Below are 23383 nucleotides of genomic sequence, written 5' to 3' on the forward strand. Positions count from 1 at the left end.
GGGAAACCGTGGGTTAGCTGACCAAGTTAATAACAAGCTTTGTGTGGCTGTTTGTCCTGATCACCAGTGTTGGGTAAGTGAACTTAGATAACGAACAGAAACCCTGAGTATGCCAAACTCACTTCACTGCATAGGGCCCAGTTACACTGCTGTGTAAATGAAACACTTTAATGATTGGTTATGTGTCAGTACTATTAGAACAGCTGACACATACCTTCTCTAAAGACCAGGTTTTTATGGCTTTTAACCCCAAAACATGCTACGCCAAAAAGCAGTCCACCCACAGTCTCCCGGCACAGATTAGTAATACACTATTAGAGTAGTAATACACCAGTAAGTGCCAGGATGATTGTCCTGTTTTATACATCAAGGAAACCAAACAACCTCTGGCCAAGCACATGGCTTAAGGCAGAAGAGCTACCTCATTATCACCATCATTGATTATTATGTCTAAAGCTGGGTTACATCTTAAACTAATTGAGCTAATTTAAGTTAGAATTTAACTTCTATATAAAAAGAACTTTACAGGTACTTTAAAATGACTAAACCACAAAAACAACACATGCTATTGTAAAGTAAGTGCAGCTTTGATTTAATATTACACTGCGTTCACATGCTTATTTTTTGCATAGACATTTAGACATGATGATTTGTTTTTTGTATGTACATTTATTCACTGACTGTTTTCATTCATTGTTACTGATCTCTTTGGCAGTTCATCCATTCCTATATGCATTTGTACTTGACGCGTCAAAGTAAAAATAGATAAATAATAATGATGATAATTTACTATTATTATTATTATTATTATTATTATTATTATTATTATTGCTGTTATTATTATTGCAGCCACAGGTAGGTGGCAGTAATGCATCTCTATAGTCGTTGTCAGCCGCCGATACAGAAGAAGAAGACTTCGTCCGAAAGACCGTGGAGCGCAGGCCGGTCGTTGTGTCCCAGTCATGGCGGGTTTCAGTAAATATCTGACAGCTAGGAACTCCTCCATAGCGGGCAGCATTTTGTTTGTGTTCGTGCTGCTGAAGCACAGGAAGCGGACCAAGTCAAACAGGTAAGCGGCTGCTGTGTGTCGCTCAGCAGCTGGTTGTCAGCGACAGTCATGCTACTGAGGAGCGGCTAGCAGCTGACAGGCGACCTGCCGCTGCTCGGCGCTCCCGAGGCTCCTTTCTAAGCAGGCACGTTTTCTGTGTGCTCTTCGGGGTCCTCTTGTTTCGGCATACATCCCAACACGAACAGAAATAACGTGTTCCCGACACACTGTCGCACAGCCAGAGTTCTGTGGCTTGGTGTCTTCTACTGTTTCTTTCTCAGTAATGTCGTACTGTCAGCCAAAGTTGTGTGTGTAATCTAATAAGCTAGTGTGTAGTTATCTGTCAGCCACGACAGCAGTAACCCCGCTGGCAGGTGACGTGGTGAATGTTGTGGGAAAGAGGTCGCTCTGAGGCGGTGAAGGCTGAGGCTGTAGTCCCGTGTGTGAGTCCTGTAAACGGGCCTCATGCTACAGGATGGCAGCGGAGGCCACAGTTACCAGCGTGTTTATCGTTTAATGCCCTGTTTTTCAGAGGAAGCTCAGACCTGGTGCTGAACACGCAGGTATGTTGAAACACCCAGAGCGGAGTGTCCAAAGTCTACATAATACTTAGTTTGGTGCATTTAATTCTTGTCTGAACCTCTTCATGCAGAAGGATGGCAAAAAAGATCGCGCAGCTGTGGACAAAGTTTTCTTCCTCCGGATCCTCCGGATCCTCCGGGTCTTGGTGCCTCGCGTTTTCTGCATGGAGGTAAGAGTGGACTCGAACCAGCGACCGCCTGCACTCACTGCTCTCTTCATATAGGTGCTTTGGTTCGACTCCAGGCCAGTGGACAGTTCATCATGCCGGTGTAGACATGCTGCACATTTCTTCTGATCGCGGCCCTTACATGGATGTTGCGTTTGAAGGCTTCATGCATGGTGTACACACTGCATCCTTTATTCTAGAAACTAGCAGAAGAGCCAGTACAGACCCTCACATATCTGTAGGACCTCCCAGAATACAAAGCGTACGTGGCTCCGGAAAGTTCCGGATCAGCAGGTTGCTTTGGTTCGTGTCACAGTGAGGTTACTGTGTTCACATCATTGTCAGTGAAATGAACACAGCAGGTGTATGAATATGGTACTCTGACAGTAATGACCTGATGATAAGGTCGTAGTGATACCAGCTCTTCATCTTTGCTTCCTTCTGGTCAGCATTATGTTGAAGGCACCTGTTGCCAGTCCTCCCATTGAAACGTACTGGTGCCCGTGGTGTTCGATTGGCCGCTCTCTGACATTTTCATAGTTATTGGTATTAAATTGTGATTCTAGTTTTGTGACAGCCCTAATCACTGAGGCCTTTCACCTATTTGACCAGTGATGACTGGGCCAACCATAAACATTGAGTCTGGTAATGGTTGAAAGATACTGGGAAACAGTTTCCACAGCGTTGCTGTGATTGCAGCAGAGCCCTTTGACACAGAGACAATAACTCCACAAGTCAAGGTCGCCGCCACATGGCTGCTCCTGGTCTCGTCTTATCTCATCAGTTCATTAGATACGAGCAGAGTCAAAGGTAGGACCATAAACATCTGCAGTCTTTTACACACTAACCAGTCTGTGGGCGCTGTCTCCCCTCTCCTCCACAGGCTGGCTACCTGATGTTTATTGCTGCCATGCTGGTGGCCAGAACCTACTGTGACGTGTGGATGATCCAGAACGGGACCATGATCGAAAGGTCAGGCTTCAGTGTTTACGATGTTTCTTTGTGTTACAGGAGTAAATCAGACGACACAACAAAGATGAGACGGTGATAAATCACTAGAGTGGGGGGCGGGGCAGTGTGTGGTCGTAGCGTCGGCGATGTTGATGCCCTACCAGGCCGAAGCAGGGGGCGTTCCCGGCTTTCTCTGCTGCTGCTCACACAATGAAAGTTTGAAAACGTAACGTGGATTCTGCTTTGCTGTCTTTACAGGAACTGATGACTGTGTTTTGGTTCTTCACAGTGGTATTATAAGCAGAGACAGCTGTGTGTTCAACACGCACTTTTGTTCCTACATGTCAGTCATACCAGGGGTAACTGTCAACAAGTGCTGTGTTAGAAGAAGCCATTAACATGGTAGCTCTAACATCTGCTTTGTGTGCGGTCTGTGAGGTACAACGCTGACCTGTGGTCGTCATGGGGACGTGTAACATCCTGGCACAGGTTCACTGGAATGCTGTTCAGTGTGTGCTCATTACTCCGGCCGCCGGCTCTGGATCAGCTGGCTCGACCTGCAGCTGGTCAGACGTGGCGTGTAGTATGAACTTGTTCTGCTTCAGAGACTGTGTGCGCCGTTTCAAGTGTCACATGACCCTGGCACACAAAGCGCTGCGTACGAGTGCTGCATCTTTGTAGGAGCAGTGAAAGGCGCTGCATTGTTGAGAAGCGCCTGAAGCTGAGTTTTTCAAACGCAGACTTGTTCTGTGTGCACTCTGCAAATGTCAGAAACCCAGGAGAGAGAGAGCTGGGCGGGACCCAGATGTGCTTTGATCCATGTCTTCACGGTGGAGACCGTCACGCTCTGATCCCGGAGTCGAAGCTGCTGGAGAGCAGACTGAACTACTGTTGATTATAGATTTGATATTGCTGCAGATGTTGAATTACGAGCACACACTGCACTTGGGTTTGGGCTGCCATATTTTGTTATTTTTCTGTGCGATTAGGTGGATCTGACAAATATTTGTAATGTATGTAACAAATGCAGTTTACACATGGCCCAGTGATGCCTCGGGCCTCTGTGCACAGCAGCTAATAACATGGAAATGCATAGATTGAGTAGTGTTCCAGTGTTGCTCCGTGTCAGGATCCACCGTCCTCTTTGTGTCACATCATAAATTGCACACAGCAAGCTTCAGTGTTTGTCTCTGACCTTGGCTTTGTTTGCTCATCTTTGTTCTTGTTGTGGTTTGCAGTGCAATTATTGGTCGTTCCACTAAAGATTTCAAGATCTGCTTGTTGAAGTTTATTGAATTCATGCCAATTGTAAGTGTGAACTCTGGAGTCCTGAGGTTTGTGACACCCACATCCCATCATCACACTAGCATGATCTGCTTGGCTAACTGTGTGACTGACTGCTTTTCATGGCACAGAAACTGGTGTAATTATCACACTGACATAAACTGAGCATGGCTGATTGTCTGTAGTTTGCATGGCTTTCATCACCTCGAGCTGTGTTCCTGCACGCTGTTCTCCTGGGAGCTTTCTTTGAATGTCTGACTGGCTGTTTCCAGATATCCTTGGTGAACAACTTCCTGAAGTTTGGTCTGAATGAGCTGAAGCTGAGGTTTCGTGAGAGGCTAACCCAGCATCTCTACAACCAGTACCTGCAGTAAGTACACCAGTGATGCTGTGCTCGTCGTGTGCAGAGGGTTTCACCTTCAGTGCATGTGAGACACTGACAGCAGCAGGGTTAGGCTGCTGTATTTAAACTTCAGTGAAACGAGTGGCTTTGTTTGCTAAATCTGGGGAGCAGATGTGAGACGGTGTCAGTCGGCTGTGGTGTTGAAGCCTCTGTGTGCCTGTGGTCACTGAACACCTGGAGCATGTTGTTCAAATGCATGTAAGCCAGGCCTGTGTGGCTGCAGCGTTCTCTTGTTTGCTACTATCAGCTCGGCACTACTGAACTTTGACCCTGCAGATGTAACTGAGGAGAGCCAAAGCAAACAGCGTCAGCCTCTCTTCCATCACAGGGACTCTGACCCGACTCGTAGTGATTAGAGCTGTTGTGTGATTGCTGCACTCTGTTTCCTGCTTCTTCAGAGGTTACACTTACTACAAAATGGGAAACTTGGACAACCGTGTAGCCAACGCAGACCAGCTGCTGACACAGGATGTGGAGAAGTTCTGCAACAGTGTGGTGGATCTGTACTCCAACGTCAGCAAGGTACTCCCATACATGTTAATGATCAATCAGCTGCACTCCCCCATCATGCAGGTGTAATTCGGCCACAGTGGGATGTAAATCCACTGTACACATCAGAGTATCATCACCCCGTGGGGCGGGTGGATGGAGAGCAAGGTGACACCGCAGAGTCAAACTGATATCATGGATATATGTAGTAAAAACCTCTGACTGCAATAATTTAACAAGATCGTCGCCTGGGCTTTGAAATGGATAGCAGAGGTGTGGTTACCAGGAGGCTGAGGGTGCAGTGGTGGGAGGACTGGGCCACATCACACCGTTCACTGTGATACCAGTATAATGTGCAGAGCTGGCTGAGTTTCTGTCCGTCACATAGGCACCGAAGCACTTTTTTTTTGTAGAACATGCAAGCGGCCGTCGTTATTACCGTCTTTTTCACAAAAGAAGCCACACTTAAAATCAATCCTTTGATTTTCTCAAAAATCGACAGCGCGCCTTATGTATGAATTCTGGTTGTGCTTACTGACCTCAAACCGATTTTATGTCCACGGCGCTCATGTCAAAATGTTTCAGTACAACTTTGCTAAGCTACGAAGCCGCAGACTGGAGCCTGGTGGAGTGATGCGCACTGTGATGCGCACTGTGATACGCACTGTGCTTCAACATAATATTACAGTATTGTGTGCATAAGGAGCCCAAATGGCTCCTGTTAAGACATGTGCATGAAGTGGATTTTAAAGTCCATCAGTGGCGCAGTCGATCATGAGAACAGAGCAGCTGTGAGAGAATTCAACATTAATGAATCGATGGTACGAAGTGCAGGAAGCAAGAAGAACGAGTCGAGTTTGGTTTTCTTATAATCCCAAAAAAGACATGTTTGACTTATTTATTGGGCACACTGCAAAGCAGCTCTTTAGCTAGTGTGGATATACATGCTGAGGATATGTCGGCCAGTTTCCACTGGAAATGCCTTTTGGTTAAGCTGTTGCATTGTTGTACAGCTGCACATAAAACAGCTGCTTGTTCAAGTGAAAAAGTATTTTGTCTCGCGCCAGTTATATCGTTATCGCACATTTTCAAATATATGGTGATAAATATTTTTGGCCATATTGCCCTGCCCCAGTGGTGGGGCCACCCTCTACCACGTGGGCGGGGCTTTCTGTGCGGGACGTGTTTGCGTCTGTAGCTACAGCTGTTCACTTTCTGTTTGGTGTCTCTGCAGCAGCTCTGGACTCGTGAGGCCTGCTGTGGCGTTTCCCTGTGTCTAACTCTTTCCTGTTTGTGTCCTGCAGCCTCTGTTAGATATTGGCCTGTACATCTTCAAACTGACAAGTGCCATCGGTGCCCAGGTAAGCAAGTTTCCAAGAAATGTCTTTATTTTGGGATGGAACGAGTACAATGATTCCTGTTGGTTCTCAGGTCTGTGTGATCAGCACTGTCAGCTGTAGGCTTGTCTGGGCTGGTTGTAGCAGGACTCCTGAGTCAGCAGAAATCACCTTCCTCCTCATCATGAAACGCTTCCTGTCTTTCCCTCTGCTACAAATCACCCTGACATCTGCATCTCCTCCATCTAGCTGTCCAACAAGAGGAGAGCTGCTGCTTGAAGCCCTCTGTGTACATGTGTGCTCACACAGCTTTCTTCCACAGTATGACTGTTGTGCGTTACCACAGCTCCCATTGTGTGCTTCCACAAAGACATGCTTCTGGCCTTCCCTTCTTTAGGCGTCTGTCAGTGTGCATGTTTCTTTAATTTGTGCGTTGGAGGACAGAGCTTGGTCCAAAGCCTGCGATGGCTGAAGGTCGGTGGGTCGATCGCTGTCTGGTCCAACATAAACACCTAAAGTTCTCCTTCTGAACTCAAACAATCCCGAGGTTGTGCTACTGTGTTGTACCAGAATAAACGTGTCTAACCAGAGTTCAGGTGGCCTCCAATAGTACTGAAGTATTTCTACTCAATCAAAGGACTGTCGAAGTCGTTTTTGACCAGGATATTTCCTCCAGTGAGGGTCCACCTCCTTACATCTGTTACGTCTTCTCATTGTTTGCCGCGGGCACATCTTAAGCTCAGGTGTGCTGCTGTCTCTGTATTCATCATCACCTAGGGTCCAGCCAGCATGATGGTCTACCTGCTGATCTCAGGGCTGTTCCTGACCAGATTAAGGAGGCCAGTAGGCAAGATGACCGTGACTGAGCAGCGTTACGAGGGCGAGTACCGCTACGTGAACTCTCGCCTCATCACCAACAGGTAAGCCTGTCAGCCACTCGTCTGTTACTGTGCAGGCCTGGCGTGTTTGTTAACGATGCATCTTCTCATCAGTGAGGAGATTGCCTTCTACAATGGGAACAAGAGGGAAAAACAGACCATTCATAGCGTTTTCCAGAAACTGGTGAGTAGCCCTGGGTTACCCAGGCTGAGGGACTGTGCTTGACCTCAGTAAGTACTCATGTAGAGAAACTTAGAAGATGCAAACATTTTGCTTTTGAAGGATGAAACCAGTAAAGCAGGAGAAATGTCCAGTTCCTGGTAACTAGAGTGAATATGGGAGTGTAATCCAGACTGTCCTTCCAGGTGGACCACCTGCATGACTTCATCTTCTTCCGGTTCTCTATGGGTGTCGTGGACAGTATAATTGCTAAGTGTAAGTAGCTGTTTTGCTGACGTGCTCCTCGTCCAGTCCTCCACCGAGCATCAGTAACAGCCTGTAACTGACAGAATGAAGCCATTTTCATCACGTTCACCCCAACAACATAAAGCGTCGTCCTGTGTGTGCACGTGCTGTTCCTTTGCAGATCTGGCCACCGTGGTGGGATATCTGGTGGTTAGCCGGCCGTTCCTGAACCTTTCCCATCCACGGCACACACACAGCACACACTCGGAGCTGCTGGAGGTGAGCGGAGCTGTACTGTAACTTAACACGCGTCTGAAAGAGTACTTTATAAATCCTGACATTTGTTAAAGCCGCGATGATCTAGATTACAAATGTAATAATGAACTGTAGCTTCTGTCAGCATCGCTAGAACAACCTTGACTTTGTCCTCTGCTAGCACTGTGGCAGCAGGAGGTACAGTCTGAGGTGTAACCTGGCAGCATCAGACGGGACGAACAGGTGTTACGTTGAGTTTGGGTCAGGTGATCGTGGGATCGTGGCATTAACGGGGAGAGGGGGGCTCAAAAGAGACTTTTCTTTCTTATTCTCATTTAAAATGTCTCGCTTTTATTAAATAATTATCTGAATCTTACAAAGTGGTGATCGGATTAAATGTATAGAAGTCCATTACTGTATATAGGAGCTATTACGTCTAATATACTCTAGTAAGCTACAGTACTTTGGGAACCATCTGTGCAGTTCTGTTGAAGAACGATGTTGAATCCACAGATATTGTAGAAAAATTGATTTCTGTGCTTTGGTTTTACATGTGCATTAAATTAAAGTTGATTATGTCGATTAAGCATTGTGAGGTGGACGGTGGTTACCTAATATTGTTGCTATAAGTTGGCGACCCTGTTAGTTAGTTTAATATTTCTGCTAAGTACTCTTTAAAATACCAGAATAGGGAGGATGGTGCAGGTTTAACTTTATTAGATTGATCAGTGTTGCTGAACTATAAGATGTTTTGGCTGCAGTGTATTCTGTGTATAACAGAATAGCTTCAGTCTCTTGTTTTTAAAAACTTGAGTATGAACTTATACAAAATGCAGCAAGATATTTATAAAAAAGACACTATATCAGATTAATTTAGGTATCGGCAGATATCCAAATTTGTGGTATCGGACATAAAAAGTGTTCTGGTGCCATGTGTAGTGTGGCACTGCAGACCTGTGGCTTTCTATTCAATGGTAAGGATGCGTTTCAGGTCATTATGTAACAAACAGGAAAGTAAAGTAAACACTTCTGTGCAATATGTGTGATGCATTACACTTTAGAGCACCAACTCTAACACTGATCACAGCAAAGAGGGGACATGCAGCATGCAATTATATTGCACACTATGCTGCGATGCTGTTGACTCTCAGAGCGGAGTTATATATGGATCATGGAATGGGAATTCCCACTGGTGTGTCCGGCCTCCTGTGGCAACAGTGGAGTATCTGGAGGATGAAGTGTTGCCTTTAAATGGCTCCGTGCTTCAGTCTATCTGCTGCCAGGCTCCGCCTCCAACTATCCGGGAGCTCCGTGCCGACTGATTCCAGATCTGTGAAAGGGTCCATGATTGATTTGATTTTTCAGGGTGTCTGTGAACTCGGATTCTGTCCTGATCATTTTCATGTCTGTCCAACGATGTGGCGTCCCTTCAGTCCTCATGTTAGACGTCCAGCATAATTAGTTTTCACACATAGATTTAATGCTTTATTAACTGTATGTTTATGCTGCAGTCGGGACGTGCAGCAGGAGCGCAGCTTTAACAAACTGCTGTAGTAATGTTTGGGCTTTGAGGTTTGACTGATTGCTGTTCGTAGGACTACTACCAGAGCGGCAGGATGCTGCTGAGAATGTCCCAGGCCCTGGGCAGGATTGTTCTGGCTGGCCGGGAGATGAGCCGGCTCTCAGGGTGAGTGTGCAGAAGGGGGAGCTGTGCTTTGAGCCAATATTTCCTTAGAGCTTAGATTTGACTGCTCATCTTTAAATGGATAATAATGTCCTACAGCACTGGCATGATGAGCGCTGGCTGTCTGGGTTGTGTAGTGTGTTTCCAAACACAGCTGGTGTGCTGTTCACTGAGGATGTGTTGAATTGTGCCCCCGACAGGTTCACGGCTCGTATCGTTGAACTGATGAAGGTGCTCAAGGACCTTAATGCTGGCAAATACGAGCGCACCATGGTGTCCCAGCAGGAGAAGGGTACGCATGAGTCCTGATGTACTGTGAAGTGGATTTGCGACAGCTGCCATCATCATTTGTTTTTCCGCTGTGTTTAGAAGCAGATGCTGCAGAGAAACTGGTCCCGGGCAGTGGTCAAATTATTAACAAAGACAACCTCATCAAGTATGTGCTGCTTGTGTGGTTTCACTTTGTGCTTTAGTGCGATATCGAGTGTGATTTATGTTTTCCTCTCTGCAGATTTGAGAATACTCCCCTAGCAACACCCAATGGAGACATCCTGATCAGAAATCTTACGTTTGAAGTAAAGTGTGCATGCATTACCTCATCTCCATCGAGTACTACGACATGTTTTAGGATCAAATACTTATTTCACTCAGTGGTGTGCTGACACAGTTCAAACTTTTCGTGGCTGCATGTATGTGTGATGCTGTCTACCTGAGATCAGCCGGGGCTCAGATAGCTTTGTCCCTGTGTCTGATGTTCAATGGGACGTTGTGTAGACGCTGTTCTCTCTTTTCTGAAGGTGAAGTCTGGCACTAATGTTCTTGTGTGTGGACCCAACGGCTGTGGGAAGAGCTCCCTGTTCAGGGTGCTGGGAGAGGTAGGGCTGCACCATCAGTAATCAGTTTCATCTCAAGCTGGTTTTACTTTTATGATGTGGATTTATTTGGTTGTGTTTTAGCTGTGGCCTCTGTTTGGTGGGCATCTGACAAAACCTGAGAGGGGGAAGCTTTTCTACGTCCCACAGGTGAGTCTTCAGGAGGCGATGTGTGAGCTTTACTTTAACTCTGATGCAGTTTGAGGAAGATGGTCTCTAAAAATGAGACGGGATAAAACACAACACTGTCAGAGTTTATTTATAGACTACTCCAGAGTCTCACTGGCTTCCTGCACTTTTCACAACCTCCCTGTTCACCAGGAGCATGCTAGTGTGTTAAAGCCTCCTGTGTGTAAACACAGGTCTGAGCGATTCTTCAGTAGATGCTCATTTCATGCCCAAATATTGTTTGGAGTGTAGGTCTCTGCGGAGATGTTACCCACAACACGTTTAAGGGTCAGCTTGGAAAGCACAGCATTAATGCATCCCTTCACAAGTCCTCCTCTGTTTCTGTCCAGAGACCCTACATGACTCTGGGTTCTCTGAGGGACCAAGTCATTTACCCCGACACCCATGAAGAACAAAAAAGGAAAGGCATCTCTGATCAGGTACGACACTGCAGATTTCCTCCACACTGCCACTGTGTATGTGTGTATGACTCTATATTTGTGTACAGGTGCTGAAGGAATACCTGGATAATGTTCAGCTGGGTCACATCCTGGACCGGGAGGGCAGCTGGGATACTGTCCAGGACTGGATGGACGTTCTCAGTGGAGGGGAAAAACAGAGGATGGCTGTAAGGACTCAGTTGTACCTCTCCACATGCTGAAAAGCACACACCAGCCATTGGTTTGCATATTTATGCTGAACAGCCATAAACATGTGTTAAACTCTTCAGGCCTCCACTGTCACCTCCACTGTCACCTCCACTACTGTCAACTCTACTGTCACCTCTACTGTCACCTCTACTGTCACCTCTACTGTCACCTCCACTGTCACCTCCACTGTCACCTCCACTACTGTCAACTCTACTGTCACCTCCACTGACACCTCTACTGTCACCTCTACTGTCACCTCCACTGTCACCTCCACTGACACCTCTACTGTCACCTCTACTGTCACCTCCACTGTCACCTCCACTGTCACCTCCACTACTGTCACCTCTACTGTCACCTCTACTGTCACCTCTACTGTCACCTCCACTGTCACCTCCACTGTCACCTCCACTACTGTCAACTCTACTGTCACCTCCACTGACACCTCTACTGTCACCTCTACTGTCACCTCCACTGTCACCTCCACTGACACCTCTACTGACACCTCCACTGTCACCTCCACTGACACCTCTACTGTCACCTCCACTGACACCTCTACTGTCACCTCCACTGTCACCTCTACTGTCACCTCTACTGTCACCTCCACTGTCACCTCCACTGACACCTCTACTGTCACCTCTACTGTCACCTCCACTGTCACCTCCACTGACACCTCTACTGTCACCTCCACTGTCACCTCTACTGTCACCTCTACTGTCACCTCCACTGTCACCTCCACTGACACCTCTACTGACACCTCTACTGTCACCTCTACTGTCACCTCCACTTTCACCTCCACTGTCACCTCCACTGTCACCTCCACTGTCACCTCCACTTTCACCTCTACTGTCACCTCCACTGACACCTCCACTGACACCTCCACTTTCACCTCCACTTTCACCTCCACTGTCACCTCTACTGTCACCTCCACTGACACCTCTACTGTCACCTCCACTGACACCTCTACTGTCACCTCTACTGTCACCTCCACTGACACCTCTACTGTCACCTCCACTGACACCTCTACTGTCACCTCCACTGACACCTCTACTGTCACCTCTACTGTCACCTCCACTGACACCTCTACTGTCACCTCCACTGTCACCTCCACTGTCACCTCTACTGTCACCTCCACTTTCACCTCCACTGTCACCTCCACTGTCACCTCCACTGTCACCTCCACTGTCACCTCTACTGTCACCTCCACTGACACCTCCACTGACACCTCTACTGTCACCTCCACTTTCACCTCCACTGTCACCTCCACTTTCACCTCTACTGTCACCTCCACTGACACCTCCACTGACACCTCCACTTTCACCTCCACTTTCACCTCCACTGTCACCTCTACTGTCACCTCCACTGACACCTCTACTGTCACCTCCACTGACACCTCTACTGTCACCTCTACTGTCACCTCCACTTTCACCTCCACTGTCACCTCTACTGTCACCTCCACTGACACCTCTACTGTCACCTCCACTGTCACCTCCACTGTCACCTCCACTTTCACCTCTACTGTCACCTCCACTGACACCTCCACTGACACCTCCACTTTCACCTCCACTTTCACCTCCACTGTCACCTCTACTGTCACCTCCACTGACACCTCCACTGACACCTCCACTGACACCTCTACTGTCACCTCTACTGTCACCTCTACTGTCACCTCCACTGTCACCTCCACTGACACCTCTACTGTCACCTCTACTGACACCTCTACTGACACCTCTACTGACACCTCTACTGTCACCTCTACTGACACCTCTACTGACACCTCCACTGTCACCTCTACTGACACCTCCACTGACACCTCCACTGTCACCTCCACTGACACCTCCACTGTCACCTCCTCCACTGTCACTTCCACTGTCACTTCCACTGACACCTCTACTGACACCTCTACTGACACCTCCACTTTCACCTCCACTGTCACCTCCACTGTCACCTCTACTGTCACTTCCACTGACACCTCTACTGACACCTCCACTGACACCTTTACCGTCACCTCTACTGTCACCTCCACTTTCACCTCTACTGTCACCTCCACTGTCACCTCTACTGACACCTCCACTGACACCTCCACTGTCACCTCCACTGTCACCTCCACTGTCACCTCCACTGACACCTCTACTGTCACCTCCACTGACACCTCCACTGACACCTTTACTGTCACCTCTACTGTCACCTCTACTTTCACCTCTACTGTCACCTCCACTGACACCTCCACTGTCACCTCTACTGACACCTCCACTGTCACCTCCACTGTCACCTCCACTTTCACCTCTACTGTCACTTCCACTGACACCTCTACTGACACCTCCACTGACACCTTTACCGTCACCTCTACTGTCACCTCCACTTTCACCTCTACTGTCACCTCCACTGTCACCTCTACTGACACCTCCACTGACACCTCCACTGTCACCTCCACTGTCACCTCCACTGTCACCTCCACTACTGTCAACTCTACTGTCACCTCCACTGACACCTCCACTACTGTCAACTCTACTGTCAACTCTACTGACACCTCCACTGACACCTCTACTGTCACCTCCACTGTCACCTCCACTGTCACCTCCACTGTCACCTCTACTGTCACCTCCACTGTCACCTCTACTGTCACCTCCACTGTCACCTCCACTGACACCTCTACTGTCACCTCTACTGTCACCTCTACTGTCACCTCTACTGTCACCTCCACTGTCACCTCCACTGTCACCTCTACTGACACCTCCACTGACACCTCCACTGACACCTCCACTGTCACCTCCACTTTCACCTCCACTGTCACCTCCACTGTCACCTCCACTGACACCTCCACTGACACCTCCACTGACACCTCCACTGTCACCTCCACTGTCACCTCCACTGTCACCTCTACTGACACCTCCACTGTCACCTCTACTGACACCACCACTGTCACCGCCACTGACACCTCCACTTTCACTTCTACTGACACCTCCACTGACACCTTTACTGACACCTCTACTGTCACCTCCACTTTCACCTCTACTGTCACCTCTACTGACACCTCTACTGACACCTCCACTGACACCTCTACTGTCACCTCCACTGACACCTCTACTGACACCTCTACTGACACCTCTACTGACACCTCTACTGACACCTCCACTGTCACCTCTACTGTCACCTCTACTGTCACCTCTACTGACACCTCCACTGTCACCTCCACTGTCACCTCTACTGTCACCTCTACTGTCACCTCCACTGTCACCTCTACTGACACCTCCACTGTCACCTCTACTGTCACCTCCACTGTCACCTCTACTGACACCTCCAATGTCACCTCTACTGTCACCTCCACTGTCACCTCCACTACTGTCACCTCCACTGTCACCTCCACTGTCACCTCCACTGTCACCTCTACTGTCACCTCTACTGACACCTCTACTGACACCTCCACTGTCACCTCTACTGACACCTCTACTGTCACCTCCACTGTCACCTCCACTGACACCTCCACTGTCACCTCCTCCACTGTCACTTCCACTGACACCTCTACTGACACCTCTACTGACACCTCCACTGACACCTCTACTGTCACCTCTACTGTCACCTCCACTGACACCTCCACTACTGTCAACTCTACTGTCAACTCTACTGACACCTCCACTGACACCTCTACTGTCACCTCCACTGTCACCTCCACTGTCACCTCCACTGTCACCTCTACTGTCACCTCCACTGTCACCTCTACTGTCACCTCCACTGTCACCTCCACTGACACCTCTACTGTCACCTCTACTGTCACCTCTACTGTCACCTCTACTGTCACCTCCACTGTCACCTCCACTGTCACCTCTACTGACACCTCCACTGACACCTCCACTGACACCTCCACTGTCACCTCCACTTTCACCTCCACTGTCACCTCCACTGTCACCTCCACTGACACCTCCACTGACACCTCCACTGACACCTCCACTGTCACCTCCACTGTCACCTCCACTGTCACCTCTACTGACACCTCCACTGTCACCTCTACTGACACCACCACTGTCACCGCCACTGACACCTCCACTTTCACTTCTACTGACACCTCCACTGACACCTTTACTGACACCTCTACTGTCACCTCCACTTTCACCTCTACTGTCACCTCTACTGACACCTCTACTGACACCTCCACTGACACCTCTACTGTCACCTCCACTGACACCTCTACTGACACCTCTACTGACACCTCTACTGACACCTCTACTGTCACCTCCACTGTCACCTCTACTGTCACCTCTACTGTCACCTCTACTGTCACCTCTACTGACACCTCCACTGTCACCTCCACTGTCACCTCTACTGTCACCTCCACTGTCACCTCTACTGACACCTCCACTGTCACCTCTACTGTCACCTCCACTGTCACCTCTACTGACACCTCCAATGTCACCTCTACTGTCACCTCCACTGTCACCTCCACTACTGTCACCTCCACTGTCACCTCCACTGTCACCTCCACTGTCACCTCCACTGTCACCTCTACTGTCACCTCTACTGACACCTCTACTGACACCTCCACTGTCACCTCTACTGACACCTCTACTGTCACCTCCACTGTCACCTCCACTGACACCTCCACTGTCACCTCCTCCACTGTCACTTCCACTGACACCTCTACTGACACCTCTACTGACACCTCCACTGTCACCTCCACTGTCACCTCCACTGTCACCTCCACTGTCACCTCCACTGTCACCTCTACTGTCACTTCCACTGACACCTCTACTGACACCTCCACTGACACCTTTACCGTCACCTCTACTGTCACCTCCACTTTCACCTCTACTGTCACCTCCACTGTCACCTCTACTGACACCTCCACTGACACCTCCACTGTCACCTCCACTGTCACCTCTACTGTCACCTCTACTGTCACCTCTACTGACACCTCTACTGTCACCTCTACTGTCACCTCCACTGTCACCTCCACTGTCACCTCCACTGTCACCTCTACTGTCACTTCCACTGACACCTCTACTGACACCTCCACTGACACCTTTACCGTCACCTCTACTGTCACCTCCACTTTCACCTCTACTGTCACCTCCACTGTCACCTCTACTGACACCTCCACTGACACCTCCACTGACACCTCTACTGACACCTCCACTGTCACCTCCACTGTCACCTCCACTGTCACCTCCACTGTCACCTCCACTGTCACCTCTACTGTCACTTCCACTGACACCTCTACTGACACCTCCACTGACACCTTTACCGTCACCTCTACTGTCACCTCCACTTTCACCTCTACTGTCACCTCCACTGTCACCTCTACTGACACCTCCACTGTCACCTCCACTGTCACCTCCACTGTCACCTCCACTGACACCTCCACTGACACCTCTACTGTCACCTCTACTGTCACCTCCACTTTCACCTCCACTTTCACCTCTACTGTCACCTCCACTGTCACCTCCACTGTCACCTCTACTGACACCTCCACTGTCACCTCCACTGTCACCTCCACTGTCACCTCCACTGTCACTTCCACTGACACCTCTACTGACACCTCTACTGACACCTCCACTTTCACCTCCACTTTCACCTCCACTGTCACCTCTACTGTCACCTCTACTGACACCTCCACTGTCACCTCTACTGTCACCTCTACTGTCACCTCTACTGACACCTCCACTTTCACCTCCACTTTCACCTCCACTTTCACCTCCACTGTCACCTCTACTGACACCTCTACTGTCACCTCTACTGTCACCTCCACTGACACCTCCACTGACACCTCCACTGACACCTCTACTGTCACCTCTACTGTCACCTCTACTGTCACCTCCACTGACACCTCACTGTCACCTCCACTTTCACCTCTACTGACACCTCCACTGACACCTCCACTGTCACCTCCACTTTCACCTCTACTGACACCTCCACTGTCACCTCCACTGACACCTCCACTTTCACCTCTACTGACACCTCACTGTCACCTCCACTGTCACCTCTATTGACACCTCCACTGTCACCTCCACTTTCACCTCCACTGTCACCTCCACTGACATCTCTACTGACACCTCTACTGTCACCTCCACTGACACCTCCACTGACACCTCTACTGTCACCTCTACTGTCACCTCCACTGACACCTCCACTTTCACCTCTACTGACACCTCCACTGTCACCTCCACTGACACCTCCACTTTCACCTCTACTGACACCTCACTGTCACCTCCACTGACACCTCTACTGTCACCTCCACTGACACCTCCACTGACACCTCTACTGTCACCTCTACTGTCACCTCTACTGTCACCTCCACTGACACCTCCACTTTCACCTCTACTGACACCTCCACTGTCACCTCCACTGACACCTCCACTTTCACCTCTACTGACACCTCACTGTCACCTCCACTGTCACCTCTACTGTCACCTCCACTTTCACCTCTACTGACACCTCACTGTCACCTCTATTGACACCTCCACTGTCACCTCCACTGTCACCTCCACTGTCACCTCCACTGTCACCTCCACTTTCACTCCTACTGACACCTCCACTGTCACCTCCACTGACACCTCCACTTTCACTTCTACTGACACCTCCACTGACACCTTTACTGACATCTCTACTGACACCTCTACTGTCACCTCTACTGACACCTCCACTGTCACCTCCACTGACACCTCCACTTTCACCTCTACTGTCACCTCACTGTCACCTCCACTGTCACCTCCACTGTCACCTCTACTGACACCTCCACTTTCACCTCTACTGTCACCTCCACTGTCACCTCCACTGTCACCTCCACTGTCACCTCTACTGTCACCTCCACTTTCACCTCTACTGACACCTCACTGTCACCTCTATTGACACCTCCACTGTCACCTCCACTGTCACCTCCACTGACACCTCCACTTTCACTTCTACTGACACCTCCACTGACACCTTTACTGACATCTCTACTGACACCTCCACTGACACCTTTACTGACATCTCTACTGACACCTCCACTGACACCTTTACTGACATCTCTACTGACACCTCCACTGACACCTTTACTGACACCTCTACTGTCACCTCTACTGACACCTCCACTGACACCTCTACTGTCACCTCCACTGACACCGCTACTGACACCTCCACTGACACCTCTACTGTCACCTCTACTGTCACCTCCACTGACACCTCCACTGACACCGCTACTGACACCTCCACTGACACCTCTACTGTCACCTCTACTGTCACCTCCACTGTCACCTCCACTGACACCTCCACTTTCACTCCTACTGACACCTCCACTGTCACCTCCACTGACACCTCCACTTTCACTTCTACTGACACCTCCACTGACACCTTTACTGACATCTCTACTGACACCTCCACTGACACCTTTACTGACATCTCTACTGACACCTCCACTGACACCTTTACTGACATCTCTACTGACACCTCCACTGACACCTTCACTGACACCTCTACTGTCACCTCTACTGACACCTCCACTGACACCTCTACTGTCACCTCTACTGTCACCTCCACTGACACCTCCACTGACACCGCTACTGACACCTCCACTGACACCTCTACTGTCACCTCCACTGTCACCTCCACTGTCACCTCCACTGACACCTCCACTGTCACCTCCACTGACACCTCCACTTTCACTTCCACTGACACCTCTACTGTCACCTCTACTGACACCTCCACTGACACCTCTACTGTCACCTCTACTGACACCTCCACTGACACCTCTACTGTCACCTCTACTGTCACCTCCACTGTCACCTCCACTGACACCTCCACTGACACCTCCACTTTCACTTCCACTGTCACCTCCACTGACACCTCTACTGACACCTCTACTGACACCTCCACTGACACCTCCACTTTCACTTCTACTGACACCTCCACTGACACCTCCACTTTCACTTCCACTGTCACCTCCACTGACACCTCCACTGACACCTCCACTTTCACTTCCACTGTCACCTCCACTTTCACCTCCACTGACACCTCCACTGACACCTCCACTGACACCTTTACTGTCACCTCCACTGACACCTCCACTTTCACTTCCACTGTCACCTCCACTTTCACCTCCACTGACACCTCCACTGACACCTCCACTGACACCTTTACTGACACCTCTACTGTCACCTCCACTTTCACCTCCACTTTCACCTCCACTTTCACCTCCACTGACACCTCCACTGTCACCTCCACTGTCACCTCCACTGTCACCTCCACTGTCACCTCCACTGACACCTCCACTGACACCTTTACTGTCACCTCCACTGACACCTCCACTTTCACTTCCACTTTCACCTCCACTGACACCTCCACTGACACCTCCACTGACACCTTTACTGACACCTCTACTGTCACCTCCACTTTCACCTCCACTTTCACCTCCACTGTCACCTCCACTGTCACCTCCACTTTCACCTCCACTTTCACCTCCACTGTCACCTCCACTGACACCTCCACTGACACCTTTACTGTCACCTCCACTGACACCTCCACTTTCACTTCCACTGTCACCTCCACTTTCACCTCCACTGACACCTCCACTGACACCTCCACTGACACCTTTACTGACACCTCCACTTTCACCTCCACTTTCACCTCCACTTTCACCTCCACTGTCACCTCCACTGTCACCTCCACTGTCACCTCCACTGACACCTCCACTGTCACCTCCACTGTCACCTCTACTGTCACCTCCACTGTCACCTCCACTGTCGCTCCTTTGTTTTTCTGGCCCAACCAGTCATGGTTTGGCAGATGCATGAAGTTTGGGCTTTCACCCTCTGCGGGGTCGGGCCTGCGGGGGATGAAAGCCCTTCTCTGCTTGCTAACAGACACATTTGAAGGAGCGCTTTATTCTCACACCTAAACCGGCAGTGTGATGCAGGAGTTGCCCTGTGGCTGTGGATTTGAGTATCATTTTCAGTCAACTGGTCAACTTTTGGAACAGCAGTGACTGACTTACCTAACACATCTATTTCATGTAGATGGCCAGACTGTTCTACCACAAGCCCCAGTTTGCGATCCTGGATGAGTGCACCAGTGCAGTGAGTGTGGATGTTGAGGATTACATCTACACCCATTGCAGGACGGTATGTCTTTGCATATACATAAATATAGCACATGAGCACATTCGTTTACGTCTGGGCCCACATTTGTTGGGGGGGCTCTGCTGAACTGGGGCCAGTTAGAGAGTACCTAAATTATGTGAACCTGCTCACTGGCACGACTCCTCCCGTCCAGTTTAATCATTTCTTCATTCAGTCATATCAAAGTGCATCTTGGAATTCATTGGTTTCTAGAAGTTTCCCTGTTTACAGAAACTGAACAGTTAAATGTTAGTTTGACTTCTCAGTGATGTCAGGGACTGACCTTGATCTGAATTCATTGCTTTCAGAATAGCATCTGTCCAGCGCCCTCCTTTAACTGTTGTCAGTCTAAACTGAAGCTGTCAAGTCACTGAATCCAGATCAACCTCAGAGGGCTTAGCCAGTCCTGAGCATGCAGCTTCTACTACTAACTAAACTCAGACATGCAGAAGCTGCTATCAGCTTTGAAGAAAGAGCAACAAAACTGAGGTGTTGGTCAAAAAGCTGAAAAGTCAGAAGCGTTAGTTAGTTAATCAGCCACCACACAGCTCACTGGCTGCTACCCAACAAGGCTCTCTGGCACTAGAGCTCACCTTTCTCTGGCCTGAAGTACCTTTAAACTCTGATGGGGGTCAGCTGTATGAACAGGTCCATTTGGAAGGAGGCCCTGCTGGGGCCGTAGCACACTATGAGCTTTTGCAGCAGGGTTGGAGATGATGTGGCAAAATCTCACCATGGTGTTCTTTAAAACGGGGGTTTGTTTTTTATCTCAACAGGTGGGCATCACCTTGTTCACTGTGTCTCACAGGAAATCCCTGTGGAAACATCATGAGGTAGGACTGGATGTTCTTATGATTCAAAGTGCAGATCCTGTCATTGTGTCAGCGCTCGGCTTCATTGTTGAGGCTGAGCAGACCACTCATAGTGCAGATTTGGGAGCAGTGAGTCTGTGCATAGTTCAGACTAACACGTCTGTAACGTTCAGTGATTAAGGCTTCAAACAAACTGTATTCAGGGTGGTTTGTTGTTTCAGGGGCACCAAAGCTTCCCCCCTCATCTACTCACTATGATTAGAAGCAGAGTCATTACGATGTCCAGTGTTGATAAACTGTACAGTATGTGATGTGCCACACACTGTGTAATGTTGGCCGCTGAGTCTCTTGATCTTATTGGTCGCGATCATGAAGAGAGGAATCCTATTGGTTGAAGCTGTGCTCGGATCCATGCTGTCACCGCTATGCTAACGTCAGTGAAACGGTCAATGCTACGACGTGCTGGTGCTTTTATGACTGAGCTTATCCTGAGCCTCCTTGATGTCTCATTGGATTACTGCTCATTAGTTTGTGCAGTATAGTCAACCAATGACAACAAAGTCTTTGTGTCACTGTAGAGTAACCTGTGAATAGTGACGGACCTCCCAGGTCTTCTTCATGTGTGTACAGAAACATGTTGATCTTGGTGCTTACTGTTACCTAACCATCTGACACATGGTTACATTTGTAACTGGTCTCTTTGCTGTTGTAAACGACATCTTTGTATTGGTAAATGTGTTTTAACCCACTGGTCTCTTTATTTCTCTCCTTCCCACACTCACTCTGTGTTTCTGGATCTGTCCTGTAGTATTATCTGCACATGGATGGACGAGGAAACTACGAGTTCAAGCCCATCACAGAGGAAACAGTCGAGTTTGGTTCATAACTACCAGCTGCTGACACTGGCGCAGACTTCCTGTTGATTTAGAAACCCGTCCTGTGTTCTTTCTGTTTAGTGTTTTTGTTTGGTGGGTGGGTTGCACTCGTGGCAGCAGTTCAAACTACGCACTGTTAAATCCTTATCACTGTTGTCCTGTCGAAACAATAATTTGTTCACTGCCAAACGTCTGTTTCCGGCCTTTAGGCTATTTCACACTAAGAAGTAGACTCATGCTACTGTGTCACCACTGCAGTCATGGATCATAACAGTACCAGGTTTGCTTGTAATGAGGAGCAGGAGCTGTTCTTCATGTGAGTGTGATGCTGCCTACATGTGTCTGTCTGGGAGCTTCTGACTGAAGATGAGAGTTGACCGTTGGACGGTCCTTCACTCGTAATTAATGTTTTAATGAGCTCATTTATGGAAGCAGTTGTGAGGAGGCGAATCCTGTGGCATCACAAACACATCACACAGGACATCTCGCCTTGTTGCAACCACTCACATTTCTCACTCTGGGTCCGCCTCGCTCTCGGCTAACCTTTAGCTAAACTTGGTTCAGATTCACAATGACGGCTTATTTGTTTTTGTTTGTTGTTTTCAATTGTGGTACCAGGGGGACATCTGGCACTCCACCTACAGGTGACGACGCCAGCAAGCATTTCAACTTTCACATGTAGCTGTGGGTCATAACGAATACCTGTGGGGGAGTTTGTGGGGAGGGACCCCTTATCTGATGGCATAAATGTGCTTGCTGCTTCTGTCATTACTGGCTGTTTCCCCTCCTCTCAAAGCCGAAGGATAAAGGCCGTCTAAATGTGTCATGGAGTTAAAACAAGTTTGCTCGATGACTTTTTCTCTGGCTGTGGGACAAAGTTATCGAGGCCTGTGGTTGTTTCTTGTTAAACACATAAGTACTGTCACAGACGGCAGCCTGTAGTTTTCCAGAACTTTGCTCTTGTTTATAAAGCTGGTCTGAATATCTTGACTGTGTGATCGGACAAACAAACAGTGGAGAGATGGAGAAGCAGAATGCAGCTCGTTAAGTGCAGCGTTTTTATGAAAAACTGTTGGTAACGGCACGAGCTGTGTTTCTGGAGCTCAGTCATTTGAACCTGGTGGTTGTCAAGCTGCACCTTCTCCTGGTTTTGATCAGTGATGATAAAACTGGTCCACACTTAAACACCAAATCATGACTTTGAGCATTTCCCTTCCCGATGTGTCATTACTAATTTCCATGAATGAAATGTAGATTCTGTGGGTGGTGGGACTGTGTTTGTCTTGGGGGTTTGTACCTTATACTAATGTTTTAAAAATGTAAAGGGGAGCCTTAACTGTGTTGGTATTTTCTATAATTAATGTTATCTCACCTCAGATTAATGAAATAAAGAGTTGTAGAAACGATTTTTGTGTCTGTGCATCCACAGAGAGATGG

The 23383-nt window shown here is 48.8% G+C and overlaps 1 protein-coding gene across 2 annotated transcripts; it reads left to right on the plus strand.

The window, feature by feature from the left end:
- Nucleotides 1–888: 888 nt before the first annotated feature.
- abcd3a (ATP-binding cassette, sub-family D (ALD), member 3a) lies at nucleotides 889–23352 on the plus strand. 2 transcript variants are annotated; one of them, XM_082545778.1, is made up of 23 exons: nucleotides 889–1069; nucleotides 1581–1611; nucleotides 1701–1799; nucleotides 2680–2768; nucleotides 3986–4055; nucleotides 4304–4401; nucleotides 4833–4956; nucleotides 6228–6284; nucleotides 7038–7180; nucleotides 7253–7322; nucleotides 7505–7574; nucleotides 7726–7823; nucleotides 9395–9486; nucleotides 9684–9775; nucleotides 9853–9919; nucleotides 9995–10058; nucleotides 10281–10358; nucleotides 10440–10505; nucleotides 10874–10963; nucleotides 11032–11151; nucleotides 20158–20262; nucleotides 21036–21092; nucleotides 21880–23352. In XM_082545778.1, the coding sequence occupies exons 1-23, from the start codon at nucleotides 963–965 to the stop codon at nucleotides 21955–21957; spliced, it is 1965 nt and encodes a 654-aa protein (XP_082401904.1). In that variant the 5' UTR covers nucleotides 889–962; the 3' UTR covers nucleotides 21958–23352. The 2 variants fall into 2 exon arrangements, with proteins under 2 accessions (XP_082401904.1, XP_082401905.1); XM_082545779.1 differs by lacking the exons at nucleotides 3986–4055; nucleotides 4304–4401.
- The last annotated feature ends 31 nt before the right edge of the window (nucleotides 23353–23383 follow it).

Source organism: Aulonocara stuartgranti, assembly GCF_965226115.1.
Source record: "Aulonocara stuartgranti genome assembly, chromosome: 9".
NCBI lineage: Eukaryota > Metazoa > Chordata > Actinopteri > Cichliformes > Cichlidae > Aulonocara > Aulonocara stuartgranti.